Genomic DNA, 20,849 nt, shown 5'->3' on the forward strand with positions numbered 1-20,849 from the left:
CTTTACTGCTGCTTCTGTTAGTTTCTTGTCAACACTTGCCATTTTCTTTACTTTCAAAACCTTGTAATTCTAATGCCTTCAACACATCTGATGAAAATAAGTGATTATATAGTTAAGTCCTACAATGTAGGAATCATATTTCCATTTTTAAGCATGGAAATGGTGTGTGTGAGGAGACCAGAAATCAAAAAGAGTATTCTCAGGAGTAGAATTGGAGGGGTATGTGCATATGTAAGTATACTAATTAATACAAGTTGTCAACATTAGGGCTGAGAGTCAGTGTCCCGAAGAGGAAATAGTTGTTGTGTGATTTTAATTTCTTTTATTTGTCACACAAGTTGCATTACAGAGTTCATAAGACAAATATGTAACATATGAGTGGATTTAAACTGTAGACAATAAAAGTTTTAAGGTAATACTGCTGCTGAAACAGTCTTACCCAGTTGTTTGTTCCTGCCTCCTTGCTGCCTTTGTGCTTCAACAGGGTAAACATTTCTCCCCTTGGATTAAGAAACAGATTTGGGTTAGTATTTTCTCCTTGTGGTTGGAGTAGTTTTAACACAGATCAATTTTCTTGTGTAGTTCTGTATGTGACAGCATCAGAGAGGAGGCAGTACAGCAGTAGGGATGAGCAGGGCTGCAGCTACTGGTGCTCCTGCTGGCTTTTTGCTGACTCAGCGTTCATGGCCCATGGCTGTAGTACTGACCGGCATTTATTTAGGGTCCTAAATTAAGTGTCCTGTTTTTAATTTTTTGTTTCTCTCTGAAAATGGTGAGATATGCATATATGAAGCTTGTGTTTTATTGAGGAACTGGCAACTAGGAATTAAAGCATTCTGGGTATCACTTTAAAATATTTTTTTGTTAGGCCTTTTGACCTAATTTTTTCAGTTGACTTCTTTTACCCTGTAATTTATGACTAGATCATTAATTTGTTTTGAGAGGATTCTATATCTGTCAACCTAACACTTCCAATCAAAATAAGTTAAAGTGGGGCGGTGCAGAAAACTTTACCTCTGCTCTGGTTTGTTGGAGAAATAAACAAGACATTCCTGTGTTCAGTGGTATGTGTTCATGGGCCTGCAAATAAAATGTAAATGTCTTCCCAGCAAATCCTCTGCAAACACAGCCACAGGTGGTAGTCATACTGCATGCACTTTTGCACTGCTGCTAGTAAACCTGTTCCTGTGGTTATTTCCTGGAAAAGCTAATCAATGCCTTTTCTGCTTTAGCACAGCATAGCTGCTAAAATGGGCAAAACTGTGCTTGTGAGCATTTCCTGGAAAAGCTCATGTAGGTTATACTTTATATGTGTAGTTACGCTGTGGTTTTCACTTTCTGCTGTTCCTAAATTATTGTAAATTAAAGACGCAGGTGCACAGGAACTTTGTATTTTTACTTTTTTCTGACTGATAGCATATTCAATCTTCCATTAGCTCTGACCATCCAAAATGATAGATACTTGGATAGGTGTGCTGATGGATGGAATCAGTGTCTGCAGTGTGAATAACTGTTTCTTTCTTCAGATCTTGCACCTGGCAATTTTTTGTTCAATTTGTAACATACAAAGCAGCTTGTCTGGAATTTGGCCTTTTCCTCTTTGAGATCAAATAATTTAAGCTTCAGAAAGAAGCATTCTCATGACATGTCTTGTAGTTCCTACAGGTGTTAATAGTGTCTGGATCAGTGTGCTGAGGGCATTAAAGCAATATCCTCCTTCAGATTTGAGATAGTTATTAAGGAAGAGAGAGCAAAAGCAGTTTCTGCAAACAATGGTGATAACAGCAGTGCAACTTTGGTTCATACCATGAACTGTAGAGGTTTTGCATGTGCTTTTTTCTATTAATTTGTTTGTCAAACACTCTAATGCTAACTAGAGTTAAATACTATCTCTCCTGTTGATCTTCTGTGTATCCAGTTGGCTCCAGCAGAAATCATAGTAAACTTAAACCTGTGACTTTGAGTTATTTATTTTGAGAGTGACCCGTAGTGTATTTAATGACAAGTGGCATGAAGACTCTGGGATTTGAATTGAACTGAATTGTATGGTTAAGTCATATACTGGATTAGTCTGTTCTTTATAGAGCCCCTATTCATCAGGCTAGACTAGTAATTACTACTTTGGCAAAGTGGAGAACAGAGAAACAGTGTATTTGCATAAGGCATTGTGCTTTGATTTACAGGTGAGTTTAAAAATAATGTTTTTAAGCTCTGAGGGCCTATCCCTGTTATGTGGGTGGACATGGGGAGGCAAATCTAATGCTTTTGGAATGCACATACGGTGATGTTTCCAAAATGTGATAGGTCATACAACTGCTAAAACAAATACTGTCGTTCAATATTTGAGCTTGGCATAAGTAGTCTTCATATGTTGTCAGATCAATTGTGTTGCGATTTACATATTAGAGAACATTTATTTTACTCAAATACTTGGTATTTTTAATGTGTATTGCAATAACAATTTGAAACTAGCAATATTTGTGCCATCTTCATTGCTATCATTGGATAGTATGAACTGTGTTTACCTTTTCCGTTCAAATGTGTGCACAATTTCAGTAGCCACTGCATGTGTGGAAGATGTGTTCCCATAAATTTAATCCCAGCACACGACTAGTAAGAGACAACCACTTTAGTCCAGGGGATACATGAGCATCGGCTGGTGTTCCCTGTGGGGGGAAGTTTGGGATCACCCCACTCCTCATGGTGGCTGGTGCCTGGCAGTACTCCAGGATCTCCAACTGCCCCAAGCTGCAGCATCCCATAAAAGCTTGCAAGCTTTCAGGGTGGTGGCATTTTTGTTTGTTTGTTTGTTTGTTTCAGTGGTGCTGTTACATAGACCTATGCCCTTAGATTGCTTCTTTTTTTTCTTTTTCTGATAAATTTTGAAGTTTTCCTGATAGTGTTCTTCAGCCCTCCCTTGTGTTTTGTTCATGTAACTTCACATCAGTCTTCATTTCAGTCTTTCTCTACTTTGTGTCCTGCAGTACTTTTTTGAAACACAATATAAGGCATGCAAATCTTGTAAAAGTAATAAAACATAAGAGGTGTTTACTAATAAAACAATATACATCTGCTCCAGGTGTTCAATACTTGTTAGTGTGAAGTATTTCAGATTTGACAAACCAATAATTTTAGAGGAAGACAAGACCCACATATATATGGATAAAAACTCAAATAGGTGTCTCCCTTAAAATATTAACATTTTAAAAAATTTTGTTTGTGTGTTTTTAAAAAAATCCTGCTTAACTTTGGATAGTACTTTTCACATGCAAGTTTACTAGAGCGATGACTATGTAATGGTATAGAACCATACCTCAAGTGAGGTGGAATTAAAGCATGATTTACTCATTTTCTATGCTAACTTGTAGTTAAATTGAAAGGAGGTGAGTGCCCTCCTGCAAATACTAAAAAGTACTACTGTGCAACAGCTCTATGGCAGGTGCAACATGCTAGTTAAATAACACAAATTTGTTTTCAAAATTTGTGTTCAAATTTGGCTTTTTTGTGACACTTCGGGTTGGTTTTTTTTTAAGTTCCTGGGGTTGGTGCTTATGATGTAGTGTTTGGTGCGTATAAATAAATAAAAGGTCTTGAGCCGTTATGAGAGCGATGAAAACCTTGAAAACATAGTATGACTGAAACACGAGTGCTTAAATCAGGAGATGTGAAGACCTAACGTTTGCTACTCTTCAAAATATTCCATGATTTCTAAGTAAATGTTATGATGGTTTCATGGATCAAAGTTGTGGTTTTGAACAACATGGGTTGACTGCACTGAATTTATATCCTTTGCTTTTGAAAAGAAAACACTGAACAGAATGAAAGAAAAACTTCTATGTAAATATGGTATGGATCCTTTCTTATGTGCTATGGCTTGTAGGCAGTAAGGGGAGGGCAAAACTGTTCAGGTGATACGCCAGAATGATAGAATTAGCCATGAGTTTCAAATAAGGCTCAGTTTGCTTGTGAAAGCTATAATGCTGTAATTTTTTAATAAGGGTATTTATTTTCTTTACTGTCTTCCCCACCTCCTGCCACTGCCCTCCCCCCCTTTTTCCCCCTCCTCATATGGTGGTACTGTACTGTGAGTTCGTCATGACCACAGTTTTCTTACTATAAAAAAATGACTTAAACCATCATAGCTGCTACCTTCTGTGGACAAAAATAAGTGAGACTTAAAAAACCAAACCCACACACAAACCCCTTTATATTAATGTGTTTTATGAGTATCTGCTGTCCTGCACAGATAGGATGAATTAGTATTCCTGCTTAGCTGTCTGCATACTTAATTTTCTTCAAAAAAGGTACATGAAAAAAATTTGAGACATTTTGTGTGGTGGTAAGTTTGAAAGGATAGTTATGATTTGAGTTTGTGAGAGAGAAGTAAAATTAGATGTAGACTAAAATTCCAATTCATAGCAATTGCATAATGACTGGTAATTCTAAAACAGGCCAATTTTATTTGACTTTTCCAGACAACTGCTCTTTGGCTTTCAGAGCAAACTTAGTGATTTCCAGATAAAATCAATTTTGTTAGCCAAACTCAGAGGTGGTGGCTAAAATTTAGCTTAGTTTGCAGCCCTAACTGTGAACAACCTACTGTCTGTCTGTCCATAATTACTCTAAGAGGATTGTGCCAACTTTAATAACAGTTTGTTGAAGTATGTGATTTTTGTAATTTTTTTTTATAGCACATTGGAGTTCTGTTTGATGAAATTTTTATTAGGTTTCATTTAGATTGTGGAATGGAGACTTGGAAATGTCTTGAGTTAAAATGTAGTAGTTCTGTGTAACGTCATGTTAGGGCTAGCAGTAACTATGGTCTTGGCTGGTGTGGCATATAGAAAGCAGCCTTACTCTGAGTGTTGCCAGTGTTCTTTGACATTGTGCTTAGTCACGCATTCCTTTCAAAGCTTTGGTGACCAGTCTTCTTCAGTGGTTCTTCAAGATAAAATATGCTAGACACTGATACACTGATGAAGGCAGTATGTTACTATTAATACCTTATTTCCTTTCCTTGTATCACTCCAAATACACCATTCAGAAGGGAAATAATGAGTTGTGGGCTTATTGGGTAATCTTGCCATGTTGTATCAGAAAGCATGCCTGCGAAGTTTGCAAAGGTCACACTTGTCACAGAGCTGGCTAGTGGCAAAAATTTCCAGCTGTCATTGAGGGCATGTAGTGAATGACATTTTACTAATACATGGAAACATATCTGTATAAAAATGAAGATTCTTTCCCCCCATAAAGGTGTTGAATAGAATAATGTTGATAATAACTTTGCCCTTTAGCCCTTTAATTCTGTCTCATTTTTATTGTTTAAAAAAAAAAAAAGAGACCAACCATCTGAAGATAAGGATTTAAACATCCTTTCCCCCTAGTTTGTAACAACTTCACTATCTATAACATTTATTTACAATAGATGACATTGGGGAATAATTTTTTGGAGTTTACAGTCAGTCACTTGGGCATAATAAGTAGAAAAAAAACCAGGAGGAGAAGTAAAAGAGAAGATGCAAAAGGAGGTCTAACCAAGAGTTGCATAACCTGCAGGGGAAAGTGAAGTTCTCTTTCCAAAAAGTAAGGTATTAAAGTATCAAGTATAATCATTAGAACTGAATAAATAAAGTGGCGTGTTGGTGGGACAAGCAGCAAAACAAAAGCATTCATTTGAAATGGGAAGGTATGGAAGATACATAAAGAGTGAAAAGAAGAGAATGGGGTAGAAAGAGTCTCCTGAAAACTTGTCTGCAGACTCTGAAATGTTTGAAGAACCTCTGCCCAAATTTGCCATACCTGGCTCCTTGTTAGTGGCTTAGTTCCTTTGGTTTTAAGGAGAAGTATGAACAGAATTGTGGGAAAAATCATCAATATAAGAATTGTAGAATTGGGTGAAGAGGAGAGAAATTATTTTTGAGATGTCTGTAGTTGCGCGGGATGTAGAGAGGTTTTTGCACTGATGATCACAAGGTGCACTGCTCTCTCTTCTTAGAGGTGCCTTTGGAGGAAAAATGAAACTTTGTGTGCAGAGCCTAGAGTGGTATTTTGCTTAAATGTGAGTACCAGAAGTATGACTTTGGTTCAGGGTGTTAAGCAACTTTTAATGTAAGAATCTAGGGGAGAAAAAAGAACAGCCAATGACGCAGCAGAACCTAAACAGAAGGTTTAACTAGCATATTCCACCACTGGTTTTGAAGCAGGGTGGTATGCACTGTTCCTCCCCAAACATTTTCCCACTTGTGTCTTCAGGTCTCCTTCGGAAGCCTACCAGATAAATGGCTGCAATAGTGTGGCCTAAGTGAAACAATGGGTTGGGTTGTTTTTTGACCAAAAATTATGAACTTACATAAAAGGGAAGATAATAAAATTGTCAAAGAATGAAGTGGTCACTGGAAGAATTACACACGCACGCGCGCGCGCACACACACACACCCGCCCCCAAATTGTTAGTTTGAAAAGCCAATGCCTAAGGTTTTATTTAAGTTACAGTTCAAATGAACATTTGTGTGGGGGTTGGTGTTTGTAAGGCAGCTTGGTTGGGACAGTCAGGAATAGGAAGAAAATTTCTGTCTTGTCCTTGTTAGCTGTCCGTGCAGCGTTGATAGTACAGACGATGAGTAGCACTGTGGTACCACCAGCACACTTGCTAACACTGCTTCAGGCATGTCCTTCCCTGGCCTTTATTTGCTGTTTGCTTCTTCTGTTGTTTGATACAAGTCATCCATCACTACACACGTGCCTGCTTTTAACGGTCACTTCCTGCGGTCGTGCGCTTTTGATGCTGCACCTGTGTTCAACCAGCTCAACAGAGACTCTCATTTGTAAAGGGTCCCAAAGATAACACTGCTGTCCTCTTACTACGCTACTGCCTGCCTCAGCTCATCCACTAGTTAAACTGGCGCTTGCTTTGTGAAGTGCTTGGCTTGTTATACGAATTTGTCCAGACTCTCCTGATGAAGCAAATGGATTATTTCCCAGTGTACTCCAAAAGCATGTATGGAAGAGTGAAGTTTACTGAAGGTCTGTGAACCATGGAGATATGCCTCAGAGTTCTCAATGGGACACATGAATGAGTAGAAAACCAAGTTGGAAACAAGGCATTAGGAAAACCTATTCAGTACATGCAGTTGTTTCCGTGCAGTTGGGAGCACCTTCTCTTGCAGTCTTTTTCAAGTGTAGATCACTCGTTAAATATATAGCAGGGAACATCTTGTGTTAAGTAGAGATATGAACCTGAACAGAAGAAGAGGTCAAGCGTGGAAATAAATTCCAGTCACTACTGGATGATTGAGAAGTCCCTTTTTTCTCGCTCCTTCTTGTTTGGAGAGGCGGTGCTTGAATTTACTTCAGAAATGAGAAGAAAAGTACAGCTAGCTTTTTTTAAAGAAAAAAGAAAGGAAAAATCCCAACTTACTCTTTAAATTCGCATTAACATCTGGAAGTGCATGGCTCACCCCTGTAGTCACCTGCATCATCACATTATCTTTTCCTGATCGGAATATGGGATATTAAATGTTGTGATGTCCACATTACACTTGAATTTTTATATAAATATTCTTGCCGTTTAGGACACTAGTATTTGAGTAGTAAACAAACTATTTTAAATGGTTTAATCTAGCCTCATAGTTCGTCAGTACACTTAGTTCTGTGGACCACTTTTGGAAAAGAAGATTGATTCCTCCACAGACCAAAGCCTCTTCCCAGTTCTCCGGTCCTTCAGCGTGCTTTGTGGTCACAGCAGCAAGTGTGTTCTGGTTATCATTGAGTGGTTCAAAGATGTGACCTGGGTGTAAAGTGCCTCTTTCAAAAACTGTAGCTCCACAGTAAGTTTTGTTTAGCTATATCGTGTATGTTTGTGGAAGGGATTAGTAATAGATTTTTTTTTTTTTTCTTGGAAGTCATTGGAAAGCAAAAGACTGAATCTATTTTGATTTCACTCGGGATAGGTTAGTGGGTGTCAACTGTTACACAGTGCTTGACATATCCACTGCTGTTAAGTTGGCCGTGGCAAAGGGATTACCCGATAATGAATCACCAAGCTCCTTAGCCATTTAAAGGGAATTGTGCTGCTTCCTTGCCCTGGTGGTACTCTCTTTCCTGCCCAGGACCTTCTTGTGACAGTTCATGTTCGGATGTGGAAAACTCCATGCAGATGTGCAAGCACCAGTTTGACAGCTCTGTGTTCAGCTTCTACCTTGCTAATTGTTTTTGTGGGATTATTTGGATTGTGTAGAAAGCTTTTTCCAAATCCCCTTTATTACCGAAGTTATTGTTGCCAGCAGGAATAAGATTAAAGGTGCTTAAGTCTCTAGAGTTGTTTCTAATTTGTACGTGTCATTTCAGTGGCATTTGAACAGAACTCTGTCTCTTCCCCTCCCTGCTCCCCTGTGGTACTGTGCTTGAGTTGGGGCTGAGAAGCCAAGCTATTGGAAGAAAATTCATTTTGTTCCCTAATTATTATGCTGGCACTCGGGAGATAATTTTTCCCTTCATGCACTGCCAATTAATATGCAAATGAGCTGATAAATATTTATACCGTGGTTTAAATTATGCAGGGAGCGCTTTCAGTGTACTCTGCAAATGAATTGTTCATGGACTTCAAAGTGCTGGCTGCTGTGCTAACGAGAAGAGATTTGCATAAGGCCCTAATCAGGCGCATACTGATTAAGCTTCATTATGGAAACTGCCAGCTGCAATCTTTGTTTCTATTTTATTACAAAAAGGGGAACTTTTCACGCTTCAGTCGCCTTGACAATGTCAGACACAGCTAGTAGGAGAGACTAAAACTCCACAGAGCAACTGAAGTTTCCCTGTTCAGTTGAAGATTGCTATGGTGTAACTGAAGTTGTATTTCTTCCCCCACCTCCCCACTCCCTTTCGTGTTTGGTTGAGAGCAGTAGTGTAGATTTGATATAAATTGTCATTCTTCCTTTCCTTGGACTATCTGAAGCTGTAGAGGATACCACAGCAATGCTGGACTGCAGCGACTACGTTCTAGGTGCGTACCACCTCAGCTCTTTCTTATGAGCGTTTAATATGGAAATAGAGGCTGTGAGGTTGACTATGCGTAGAGGCTTAATCACATATGCAGAGGCTAGAGAAGGTATTTGTAAGGCTGAAGCTCACCAGTGAATCGGCAGTAAGTAGCTGCCTGGTAGATAGATAGATCTGTACCAGGGAAATACACGGTTTGGTTTTTTCCTTCTTCTTTCCCTCGTTCCAGGAGAATTCGTTTCCTCTGCACTGGAGAGATTTGCTGCTAGGCTTGGATAATATTAATACAGACCTTCTGCTTTTAGGATTTCAATCTGAGAAGCATTTGGCTTCTAACAAACACTGGACTTGACTTGCATATCTGTGTGTTATGAATTTTAAAGCATTAAAATGAATGAGAGAGAGTCCCTGTCTCAAAGAATTTAGTAGCTGTATTGAGCCATTCCCCAACAGAATATATATTATGTCTGTGTATTTTTAATGTAATAGCAAGGTTCTTCATGTGTAATAGAAAACAAGGTGGAGTGCACAGTGGTTGCCATTGATACGGTTGCAAGCTGTGCCTAAGGTTACGAGGATAATGTATTTCCTGCACTGAGATTCCATCAGGACTGCAGAACAGGCATGCCATATTTTCTTCTTCATGTCTTTTAAAGTTATTTATAATAACAGATCCCAATTTTACAATAGGTTTTATTTATTTTCAAGGCTCTTTCCCCAAAGCTTGATGTATAGAGTTTTGCTTTTTGGGGTTTTGTTTTTTGTTTTTGTTTTTTACTATTCTTTTGATTCCATTATGTAAGTTCATGTAAGAACTTACATGTCAAAGTAAGAGAATGTATTTTTGGATGGTAAATTTTAAAGCAGCCACCTGAGTATTTGTTTCTGAATATGAAGTGTTTTTTTCAGAAAATGAATTTCTAAAGAATTCTTGGCATGTTTTCACTCACATTGAACTTTGTTTTTTCCATACGCATCAGTGAATCATTTTTGCTGGTGCTGATGGAGTATTAGGCAGTTTCACTTTAAGAGGTGAAAGGAAATAGTTAATGATATATTCCGTGCTAAGATTTTCTGTGTTTTACTAGCTATATACAGTCCCTAATACTCCAGGCTGGTCCAGTGTCCAGTGCTTCTTTCTTCTGAATACCTTTTGAAATGTTACTGAGGGTGTGTGAAAGCCTGGCACGGCACTGCCATGCGACACCCTCAGCCCTGCTAGCGGAGTAGCAGTACTGGCTGTATTCACTCCTGAGAGTTTGATTTCAATCATGCACCTGCTGCTTTCGATCCTTCCTTCTGTGGAGTTTGTTTTTAGATAATGTTGGCAGAAGTTGTAGCCCAAGGCCTTTATTTAAAACCCGAGTAAGATCTAAAGGAAAAAGAAAAGGTGAGGGCATTATGGTTTGGTTTTTTTAGCCCACTTAATTTGTTTATTCTTTTGACTTTAAAGCAGAAGTCGCATGAGCATATATAAACCAAATAATCTTTTTATTTGACGTATAATGAATCCATAGGTTTAGTATCCTGCGGATATGTATCTGTTTTGCTGGTAGCAGTTTTGTGCTTCAGATGTATGTCATACCATTTGCAATGGAAATAGCGGCATTGTTCTTGATGCTTTACATGCAGAAGGCCTACAGATTGAACAAGAAATAGTCAGCTGGTGGAATAATGGATGCTATCCTTCATTGGAACCTGAGCAGTACCAGAAAGTTGTTTCTTCATCCAACTTGCTGCTTTTTTGCAATAGCAATGTTTGAGGTCTTTGTTAGGGATGAATCTTTACAATAAAACATTCTTCATTTAGACACACTTTTGGTAGTTGAGTGAACTTTATGTGTATGTCTAGTACTAGGAAACACTGTAAACCTTTTTTTAAAAGGATTTATTTTGCAGCATAGCCTGACAGAAAAACGTGTTTTGGTTGCTTTATGAAAAGAGGTCTATATAGTTACAACTTTGTCCTGAACAAGCTTGCTGGTTGTACAGGAAGGTTTGTTGTATAAGCCCCCTCATACAGAATGAACAGTCACTACATGGCTTGGAGTTTTGTGCACAGGACAGTTGTGTCCCCCCTCCAGGTTTACTTTGTTTATTCTACTCTTAGTATCCTGCACAGTGGCACTAATACTTGAGTTTCTGCAACAAATGAGCACAGGAGGCCCTGTGGCGGTGTTCTTGCAAGAGCTTTCTGAAGTGGTTCAGTGAATGGATCCCATATTACTGAGAGACAATCTTCTCAACCTGTGCTCTTCCCTTCTGTGGTCAGTGCTATCATGAGTTCAGGCTATCTTTGTGCTCTGGGCTTAAAAAATACATCTTATGTCTAATAGCTCCATGGTTGTGGAAACTAGGCTCACTCAAATGTATTGGACTTCTAAGCCCTCTTTGCTTGTTTTCCTGTTGGATGAGGGCTCTTTGTGTTTGTGTCCAAAGCGAAGTCTCCCATTCAGTGGTCTCTGAACCTAAACTAATTTTAGTAGCCAGCTGTGTGTCAAGGAACGAACTAATGCTATTTATCAAATGAATGTTGCCTATAATCACTTTAAATAAATGTGCTGTTGCCACAACAATAAACTCAATTTAAGGTACATGCAACTTCTAGACAGAAACATACTTTGTATTTGTTTTACACACAGATCTATCAGCAGGGAGAGTCACATCAACAACAAACATTTCTGTGCAGTCAGTGGAACCCCATGTTCTGTTTCTAGAGTGCGGATCATACTATCCAAATGTGGAAAATGACAAAGTAAGGAGCCAGGAAGCAATAGGTTCTGTATCTGCAACCTTAGCAGAGCTCTGTCTTTCAAGACTATGAACTCATAGCTTGAATCTGCTAAGCAGAGGTTGTGAAAAACGGGACAAAACTTGCAGCCTTCTGCTGAAGCGTGGGCCAGCAGCGCTCAGCTGGAAAGTTCCTCCTCATTCACTCCCTCTTTCAAAAAGCAGTTTAACACATCTGCCTTTAAACTAAGAGTAACATTGATAGTTCGTATCTCTTTTACTTATGAACTCTTTGAGTTCATATCTCAAGTGTGGCTGACACTTGAAAGATACAAGCATAGGCATAGGAACATTCTGAGAAGAGTTGAGGCTCTGGAGAGGTTGAGTTAACTTGTCGGGGAAAGATTCCTGTTTGTTACAGTCCTCTGGGTTCTCTAGGCCCTACTGGGTTCAACTGCAGCAATTGTTTACATGGAAAATTACATTTGTTTTAAAAATACTGACACATCTTAAATTGTGTTTCCTAACTGCTTATTGGAGTTTTTCCAAGGTTGATGTCTCTTATCTTTTCTCTCACACATGCTGCATTTCTAACTAGTTCCCTCCTTTTCCCACCCCGCACTCCCAGCCAGGCTTCGTCGTGACTCCTGTTTTCACTCTTGCCCTGTCCACGTGTGCTTCATTCCTCCTGGCGTTTGCTTGTGTTCCTCTGCTGCTGTTGCCCCTGGTTCTGATAGCCTGAGGGTGGCACTGGTCTCTCTGGGCAGCAGCAGGTGATGGTACACGGCAATAGTCCAGCTTCTCATTTCCAGCTCTCATAGACTGCCAAGCAGTGAAGTGTCTGGGCATTCTTGGAAATGTCTGGGGGAAAGATGTAGCGGTTCATGCTGTTACTGTATTCTTCTTCAGGTGGTTGATATTTTGGAAATCACTGCTTTGATGAAAGCACGTGATAGAGGTAACCTTTTAAGCACCTAGCAAGAGAATATCCTGGAGTGAAGGGTTTATTTTGAGCTCGTTGAACTTGCATTTAACTGGTTATAGGAATGGAAGAATGTGCTTAAGGATTTGCTTACGCTTCATTTTATGAACTGGTCTGTCTTGAGATTCTTTTTGTCATTTTGGTTTGTGATAATGTTGCATGCTGAGGTCGGTAGCAAGGAATGAGGAGGTAATAAGCTGGAGAGCTGATGCTGTACACAGAACATCTGTATAGATTCCTATATAAGGAAACTATATTCTTGGTCTGCCATCTGGAGAGGCCCTCTGCTTTGCACTATATTCAGCTGACAAGCTTTGAAACCAAGAGCAGACTTTTCAGTAGATTCATCCAGAGGAAGAAGGAAGAGGAATTATTTTATATTTGTATGGTTTTGCATGAATATATAGGAAATATAAAATTACTTAATAACAGTGGCATTCCTGTAAAATAAAAATGCAGTATTAGAAAAATGGCATCTATTTAATTATAATGACTGAATTTCCTTTCTCTTGGGGGGGGGGCGGGGACACGACCAACACAACAATAATATAGGCCATGGTGGTCAGACTTAATGTTTTTGAATCTTGATGTAGTCATTGTTCCCCCCCCTCCCCCCCCGTTTTTTTTTCTTCTATGACTTTGATGGTACTGAAAATTAAGCTCCTACCTATCTTTGCCTTCCAGCATGCTGTCTTTTATTCCCTTAACACCATGTTTTCATGTATGGGAATAATGACATACAAAATTTTGAAACAATATTTATCTGGAAGATTCAGTATTGTGTTCTGCTTCTGATCATTCTTTTTGTGTTATAATCTGAATTAGGGTAAAGTACATATCAAATTCCTGATGTTCTGTACTTCCCTTAGACAAGAAGGTATGAATAGATTTGGGGTTTTTTTGCTGTATTACTTTATCTTTATTTCTGTTTTAATGCAGACTCAAGAATGAACAATCCGTCAGAAACCAGTAAACCATCAATGGAAAGTGGGGATGGGAACACAGGTAAGAAATGATTAATTGGTGCACAGATACTTTTTGGTGGAATTGAATGGATATTAAAAGAAAATTTCTTTACCCGTTTATGGGAATTAAAAAAACAAAACAATACACACCCACACCCACCCTGTTTTCAGAGACTTGGGAATACTTTTGTCTTGTCATTAACTCTGCTGTATGCAGGGCATTATTCACACCTACTGTATCAGAGGACTACCCACACTTTGTGTATAAGATTCCCTTTCTGTCTTCCTGTATCTGTAATGTTTCTGGTATTACAGAAGGTCTGGTAGCACTAGCTCTCCATAAGTAGTCTTATTTTTTCCTGGCAGAACATACCTTCGGCACCTCTAACTTCATAATTTATTTTTGGGTTGAAATTTTCCCTGGCAGATGTAGGCCACTGGCTGATCTTGTTTCCATTTTAGATTTCATTCAAGCTCTCACAGCAGTTCTCAAGAACAAGGCAAAGGGAGAAAGCATCATTTCTCAACATTAAAAAAAAAAAAAGAAAAAAAGCCGGCTTTTCTGTAATTTCTTCATGTGTTAGAACAGAATTTTTAAATTTGGCTGGGGAAGAATAGCCTTTGTGTCAGGGCCAGTGTGCCTTTTGGTGCATCCTTAAGATGTGGCCAGGTTCTAAGCCTTTGAAGAAGCTTGTTAAGACACTACAACTCAATCATGCTATCTCATGCTTTAATTCCTTTGTGGAGGTAATTTAATGCTCATTTTAGAAGCAAGAGAAATGACAGGTCTGAATGGAAAGTAAATAGTTTAACCTAACTCAGAATCTCCTCTGACTCAGAATAGCATTTGGGAAGAGAAAATTTTAATGAGAAGGAATTTGTTCTTGTTGCTTTGAGAGAAGTCTAGGTACCTTGTATGAGGAAAATTATTTTTTCTCCTCTTGGTTCAATAAGAGTTTTATTTTAAACTCTGGAATTGTGATGAAATTAACAATTTATTTCATTTTATGCTGCTGTCCCCTCATTCTTTGTGCAAGGCTTTAATACAGCTAACAGTGACTGAATGTTCCCGATACTGATCTTGAGAGGCTGTATGTTTTCTGTGAATGCATGGGGTCAGTCAGAAGGAATTCTGCTTGCTTATTAATGTGTGTTTTGTCACTGCCATCTCAGTTTTTATAATTGCCATTGTATTTGTATATAGGAGAGGTATCAATTCTTTTTATGTACAAAAATGATTTAGTATGTATTTAATACTCATTGAGGATGATACAAAACATTATTTAAAAAATATACGGGCTGTAAATATTTCATAATCATAAACAGCATCAAGAGAACAATGGTTTTAAATATCCCTGTAGAATCCTTGTAGCTGGAGGGTGTGTGTAAACTTCTGAGAAAATTCAGACTTCCTGCTCTGTATGACCACAGTTCCATGCATTCGCTTTCCCCGAAGAGTGCATTCCCAATGCGCTTCCGTAAGTGCAGCTTTAACTAGTAGTTTCACCTAAACTGAGCTGTTAAAGAGGAGGACTTGGTTTGTTCAAAGGTAGACCATTATCACGTACGTATTGCATCTCCTTCAGCAGAACCCTGGCTCTGCTCCCCTAGGCAAATACCTCATCAGTGTGAAGGTGGTGGTCACGGTATAAAGAAATTTATGGATTATAAAGCTGCATGTAGGTGCTTTCATTACAAAAGGGAATACAGCATCTGTATTTTTTTGTACTCTAATACTAAGGTTAGTTATTACAAAAGTTTGACTCTTACTGGTGTTTGGACCTTTTGCAAACTTTGCTTCTGTAATTTAAATGTTCCTAACATTCCTTTCAGTTTTGTTTCCTGGCTTTTTAAGCAATGCAAACTAAAATAATCTAGAATTTTTGAGGACCCTTTGTTCTGCAGTCATTGTTTTGTTTTTAAATATAGTGCTCATAAACTTATTAATCACTACCTCCAGTGGTTTATGACGTTCTTTGGGGGCTCAAGCATCAGTTGCATTAGTCGACTGGCAGATGTTAAGCCCTGAAATGAATACTCATGGAATGTAATTTTAGGCTTCTGATCAGGGTACTTAGATTATGGTTCTGGGCTCTGTGCATACTTAGTGAAAAGAAGTCAGCTTTCAGCTTGGATGCTAAGGAACTGGAAGTGCCATTGGGGAGCATAGGCTCTGAAGCAAAATGCATGAAGATGACTTTTATAAACACTCAGAGTTCTTATTTTTGTAACTTTCTGTAAATGTCTGTTTTCCAGTAACATTTGTAAATCACTTGAGTCTGCTGTGTAAACACTACTAGTCTATCTTCTGAACCTCAGTGGATGTTTGTTTGGGTCATTCCTGTTTTAAACTGTAGTAAGCTGATGCAACTTGAAAATTTTAAAAGAAATTACTGTAGGGCATGGAATTTACATTTGGCAGAGCTAGTGTTCTCAGCAAAAGAAATACTGTTGCCACTGGTGAAGATGGCTTAACATCAGTAGTTCTGTGAGCTAACAGCTAAGTTTCATGGAAGTTGACACATTAGGGTTTTGTATTTCTAACTGACTATTTAGGGAACATAATAATACATTGGTCACAGTAAAATGCCTGAAACAGACTTTTACTTTAAAATTTTTGTGCTAAATGGACTCCCTTTTAAGCATCTGAAAAAGCAACCCATATTTCAGACAAATTAAAAACAACAACAAAAAAAGTCTTTATGAGTACAAAAGTGGTTGGATGGTTATTTTCACAAGAACATTAATTGATCAACTGGTGGTCAATATTGCAGAATTACACAAATCTTTTCCAGCCTTCAGTTGTGTGTAGACAATCTACTTAGTATCTACTGGAGAAAACAGAGAGATGAAAGAAGAGTGTCTTACAGTAAACAGCCCTTTTGGTTTCCTTTTTATAGGTTGCAGCATAAAATTTTCCAAAACAACTCAACCTATTTTGTTTGTTTGTTTAATGCATATTCTTTTTTAAAAGCTGTGTGAATGCGGTACTATGAAAGTCAAGGTTATAATGTCTATGGAAACTGTAGTATTATGACATACATTGACATAGCAGCAAGATAATTTTTAAATGTAGCATTTGGAAGGGTTCTAAGGATTCCTGTTTGCATTGCTTCATTTCCAGAGACTGATTTTCCCGTTTCCATAAGAAGAAAGTCTATAGGAAAGTGGGAGAGGGGCCATGAAATGTTCCTTAACTGCTAAAATTCTGGGCAAATATCAATGCTAAACTTCCTATTGTTGATGCCTTGTCCACATTACTAATTTCTGAGTATTGGGGATCTCTCTCTCTCTCTCTCAAAGCACGTGGAGAGAGATATGGAGAAATGTACCGCTGGTGCTGGAAGATCCCGGAGCACAGTGCAGATACCCACTCAAGTTAGTTTTGAAATCTTCCTTCTCCTTGTTTGTCTTCCCTTCCTGAGTCATTTCTTGCACCTTACTTCACATCTCCCCAGACCTGTAGTTCCTCACTCCTCTTCCTTCCTTATGCAGTTTGTAAACTGGTACTGAAGTCTGATGATTGTGATCTTGGATTTTGAGAGTATGTTCTTCTCCAGACTACAGGTGCAATGTTATCTTGCGTGCTCCATTTTGTCATGCCTTTACCCTCTGCAGGTATAATTCCAAGGCAGCATAAACTAATTCATGTTCAGGGTGTCCTGGTACTTAGTGTTCTGTTCCTTTCCCTGGAGTGGCACTGAGTAAGATGGTTCAAAGATTTGATTTGGCTGAAAATTAATTGCATTTAGTATTAGTCTTCATCCAAATCAACTCCATGAAGTAGCTAACCACATGGCTGAATTTATGCCAGAATTTAAACGTGCTTAAGTTGTATTGGACTTGGGCTGTAAGGGTGAAATTTCATCCTACTGCTTGGTGGGAGTAGGGGAGGCTCATTTCCCTACTACCATGTCTCTGACCTCCCCTGCTTTGCATTATCTGCTGTTTGCAGGACCCTGAGGTAAGTTAATTCATCTCACATAAATGGCAGAAAACTAACTTGGCCAAAAGAAAAAGGAAACAGTTTACATGAATAGTTTTCTACTCATTTAGAAAGGTGAATTGGCTTACTGCTGTGTCCGTGAACTACCAGAAGGGGCAGGACAGGGACAATGTAGCTGGAACCAAGAAGAAAGAGGAGATGGGAGATGGAGAGTTTCCACTTCTGTTTTTTTGGTGTTGGTGAGCTGTTAGATCAGCTCTAGCAGTTATGGGAGCTGGGATGGAGATGGAAAAGACATAATTACTTGGGAATGTTAAAATCACAGTACTTGTGATTGCATCTGTCATGTCTATTAATCACTGTGGGTTTTTGCATTTAACTTATCTTGAGCAGAAGTGGCATACTGGTCCTTTTATGTCCCTACAACGTGCTGACCTTCTCCTTCTGACAGCTCCATTTTCCAGTCTCCTTATCAGATTTCTTGAATTCCACAGGAGTGGTGTCATGTCCTTATGAGCACCTTGAGAGCAAGGCCTCTCATATGCTGGACTCAAAAGTTTATTTTCCCTGCTGTTCTTCAAAAGATGTAGGCATCCTGTAATAAATGCAAGCAACCTGGGTAGCATTCCTTCCAAAACTAAGGCTGCATCCAAAGGGGAAGGGACACTGTCCTTCCAAATACCAAAGGAAGCTTAAGATGCAAGTAGAACAGAGAGTGAACACATATGGTTTGGGTTTTTTTTGCCTGAGTTTGGTTTTGGGAGGCATGGGGAGAAGGAATTGGAGTCCTTCAAGGTTGAATTTAAGGAAAATGTTGTTTTCTCTCAGTACTTGTCTAAACTGTTTTTTGGGACCCATGGAGATTTTAAGCTCAGTCTTGGAACTTGCCTTATTCAAAACTATTAACCTGAGGAGGCTTATTTCAGATTTCCGTATTAAGAGTCAGCAGAAGCGCTAACTGGAGCATTTCTTCTGCACACATGCACAGCAGTGCTCTTTTAATATGGTATTATGATTTGAGGCTTTTTTTGGAAAACAGTTCTCTAGAACAGCTTCACCTATTTATTTAAGGTGAGGCTTCCAATTAGTCCTCTCAGAAATGGATAAATTTTTTGACCCCTGCAAGTTTTCAACTGGAATGAGGTATATCTGCCTTACAGTAGGTTTTCTTATCTGTTAAGATAAGAATCTTATCTTATCTTATTTTTTTTTTCATACTTGGGGGTCCCTGACCACAGGTTGAAAACTGATTCGAAGTATCTCCTTAAATGAGGAGGTGGTAGATTGTTTCTTTAGAATTACAGTAGCAGTTTGTCAGGAATTATTTTTATATATTTATACAATCATTTTCCCACTCCCTTTGGCCTTCTGCGTTGAGAGAATTCTGCAGTTTACTGGAAAGAATGAAAATAGATGAGATTCTTCTAGCCCTTTCTGGCAGGCCTTATCATCTACCTTTCTTTGGAGAAATGCAACCAAGTTGCATTCATTCAAGATCAATTCAGACCAGTAATAGTCCTTCCATTCACTTTGGATTGGAATTATAGACTCATTAAGCAAAATAATTTCACGTAGTTTAAAATTTGAATTTTTTTAACATGTCTGTGGATCTTTGGCTGCATATATGTCTATTAAGTCTGTAAACTCTGGGCCAAAGCATAGAATTAAAAACTTGTGGGGGAAGAGTTGGTCTGCTCTCAGCACCTCCACTAAAGATGCATCAAAGGGCCACCTTAGCTATACCTTACATCAGTGCTAGAAAGCTTGACTATCTGTATTTAATTAAACAGTGACTCCATCTTTGAAAATTTTATCTGTGTTAAGCTGTTTGTAGGTCAAAATAGCAATGTAAAATATTGGATAGTGTATTTTACTAATCAAATTTTACGCCTGCTTGTTTTTGCAGATGTTTCTAAGGAATAGCAAACCCCTGTTGTTGTTTAACAACTGTGACTCTCTTTTGCTTAGTAGATAATCTAGATTTTTATGGTGAAAAATGTAGATGATGGAAGGAATTTTGAAGGAGGAGTTAGTTGAACACCTGTCCATAGGCACTGAACAAAATCTGAAGAGTAAACATGCAAGTCTAAAGCTGGTTATATTTCATTTCAGTCATGCAATTTTAAAGATTGCATCATCTGTTCTAGAAATTCCACGCAGCCTGATACACTCAGAGAGTCTCCCTTCTTGTTATTAACCACTGTAGGTAGTAATACCCAACATACAAAACCAGTTGTTGATAATCCCTAATGTTGATTTTATCATCTCCCCACAGAATGATTCTTAAAAGTTTGTAGTTATAGTTCCTCTTGGCAGAAGAGAATTCTGTGGTAGTTTCTTGTGGAAAAAATGTTGTGTGTTTTTATTTGGGTTTTTTTGGTTTTTTTTTCTTTTTTTTTTTCTCTCAACCAGATTATTTTGGGATAGTTTGGGGGTTTTCATGTCTTCCGAGATGTTTAGGAAGAAGGAAAAAAAGAAGTAGGAAGTAGGAAAATAATCATTTTTTAGTTATATGAAATTGGGTGAGAGCAAAAGGAAGCCCAGGCAGTTATCTTATGTAATGAGAGCTCTGCGCAAATATTCATGGAAATGTGGAGGTATCTTTTATCAAAAGAGTAAAACTGTGGCCCATAACTGCTATATATATACAGTGTTTCTGTTTTCATCAAGTAGTATTTTACCTGTCTTTAATGAAAGGCGACTTTATATGAACCTTGTTCTTGCACTTTCTGAACTTGAAGATAGTCTTCAGCTGCTGGATAGAGAGTACATGGAGAATGGAAACACAGTTTAACCATAGCAGCATGCACCCATTTGGTTCTCAAACCATGGTAGAGAATAATGGGGTAATAGTGTACATAGAGTAGGTAAGATGATAGAAGCTAAAGAAAATATGATGTTGATTTTGTTCAGCTGACAAATGCTGTATTACCAAAGTCTGGAAGTGACACTGCTTCCCCACACCCCCTTTCAGTAAAAAACTTAAATTCTTGTTACTCTCAGAGTATTTTTCTGCTACATAGTATTGAGAGAATAATAGGAGACTTAGCAATACTATTTCTTATTCCATTTCATAAAAGTAGTAACTAATAGTTGTTAATATCTCTTTCTCCAGGCACGCAAACAAATGGCCTGGACTTTCAAAAGCAGCCGGTGCCTGTCGGAGGAGCAATCTCTACAGCCCAGGCCCAGGCCTTCCTTGGGCACCTTCATCAGGTAAGAGAAGACC

The 20,849-nt window shown here is 38.5% G+C and overlaps 1 protein-coding gene across 6 annotated transcripts in view; it reads left to right on the forward strand.

Moving 5' to 3' along the window:
* Positions 1-20,849, forward strand: part of POU2F1 (POU class 2 homeobox 1) — a 121,927-nt gene that overhangs the window by 52,763 nt on the left and 48,315 nt on the right. For all 6 annotated transcript variants that reach the window (XR_011325074.1, XM_069785471.1, XM_069785472.1 and 3 more), the window contains 2 exons: positions 13,649-13,714; positions 20,736-20,836. Coding sequence is in view for 5 of the 6 variants with exons in the window: in XM_069785471.1 (XP_069641572.1) it covers positions 13,649-13,714; positions 20,736-20,836 (167 nt within the window). In the remaining variant the exon portion in view is untranslated. The remainder of the gene's footprint in view (positions 1-13,648; positions 13,715-20,735; positions 20,837-20,849) is intronic.

Source organism: Haliaeetus albicilla, chromosome 6, assembly GCF_947461875.1.
Source record: "Haliaeetus albicilla chromosome 6, bHalAlb1.1, whole genome shotgun sequence".
Lineage (NCBI taxonomy): Eukaryota > Metazoa > Chordata > Aves > Accipitriformes > Accipitridae > Haliaeetus > Haliaeetus albicilla.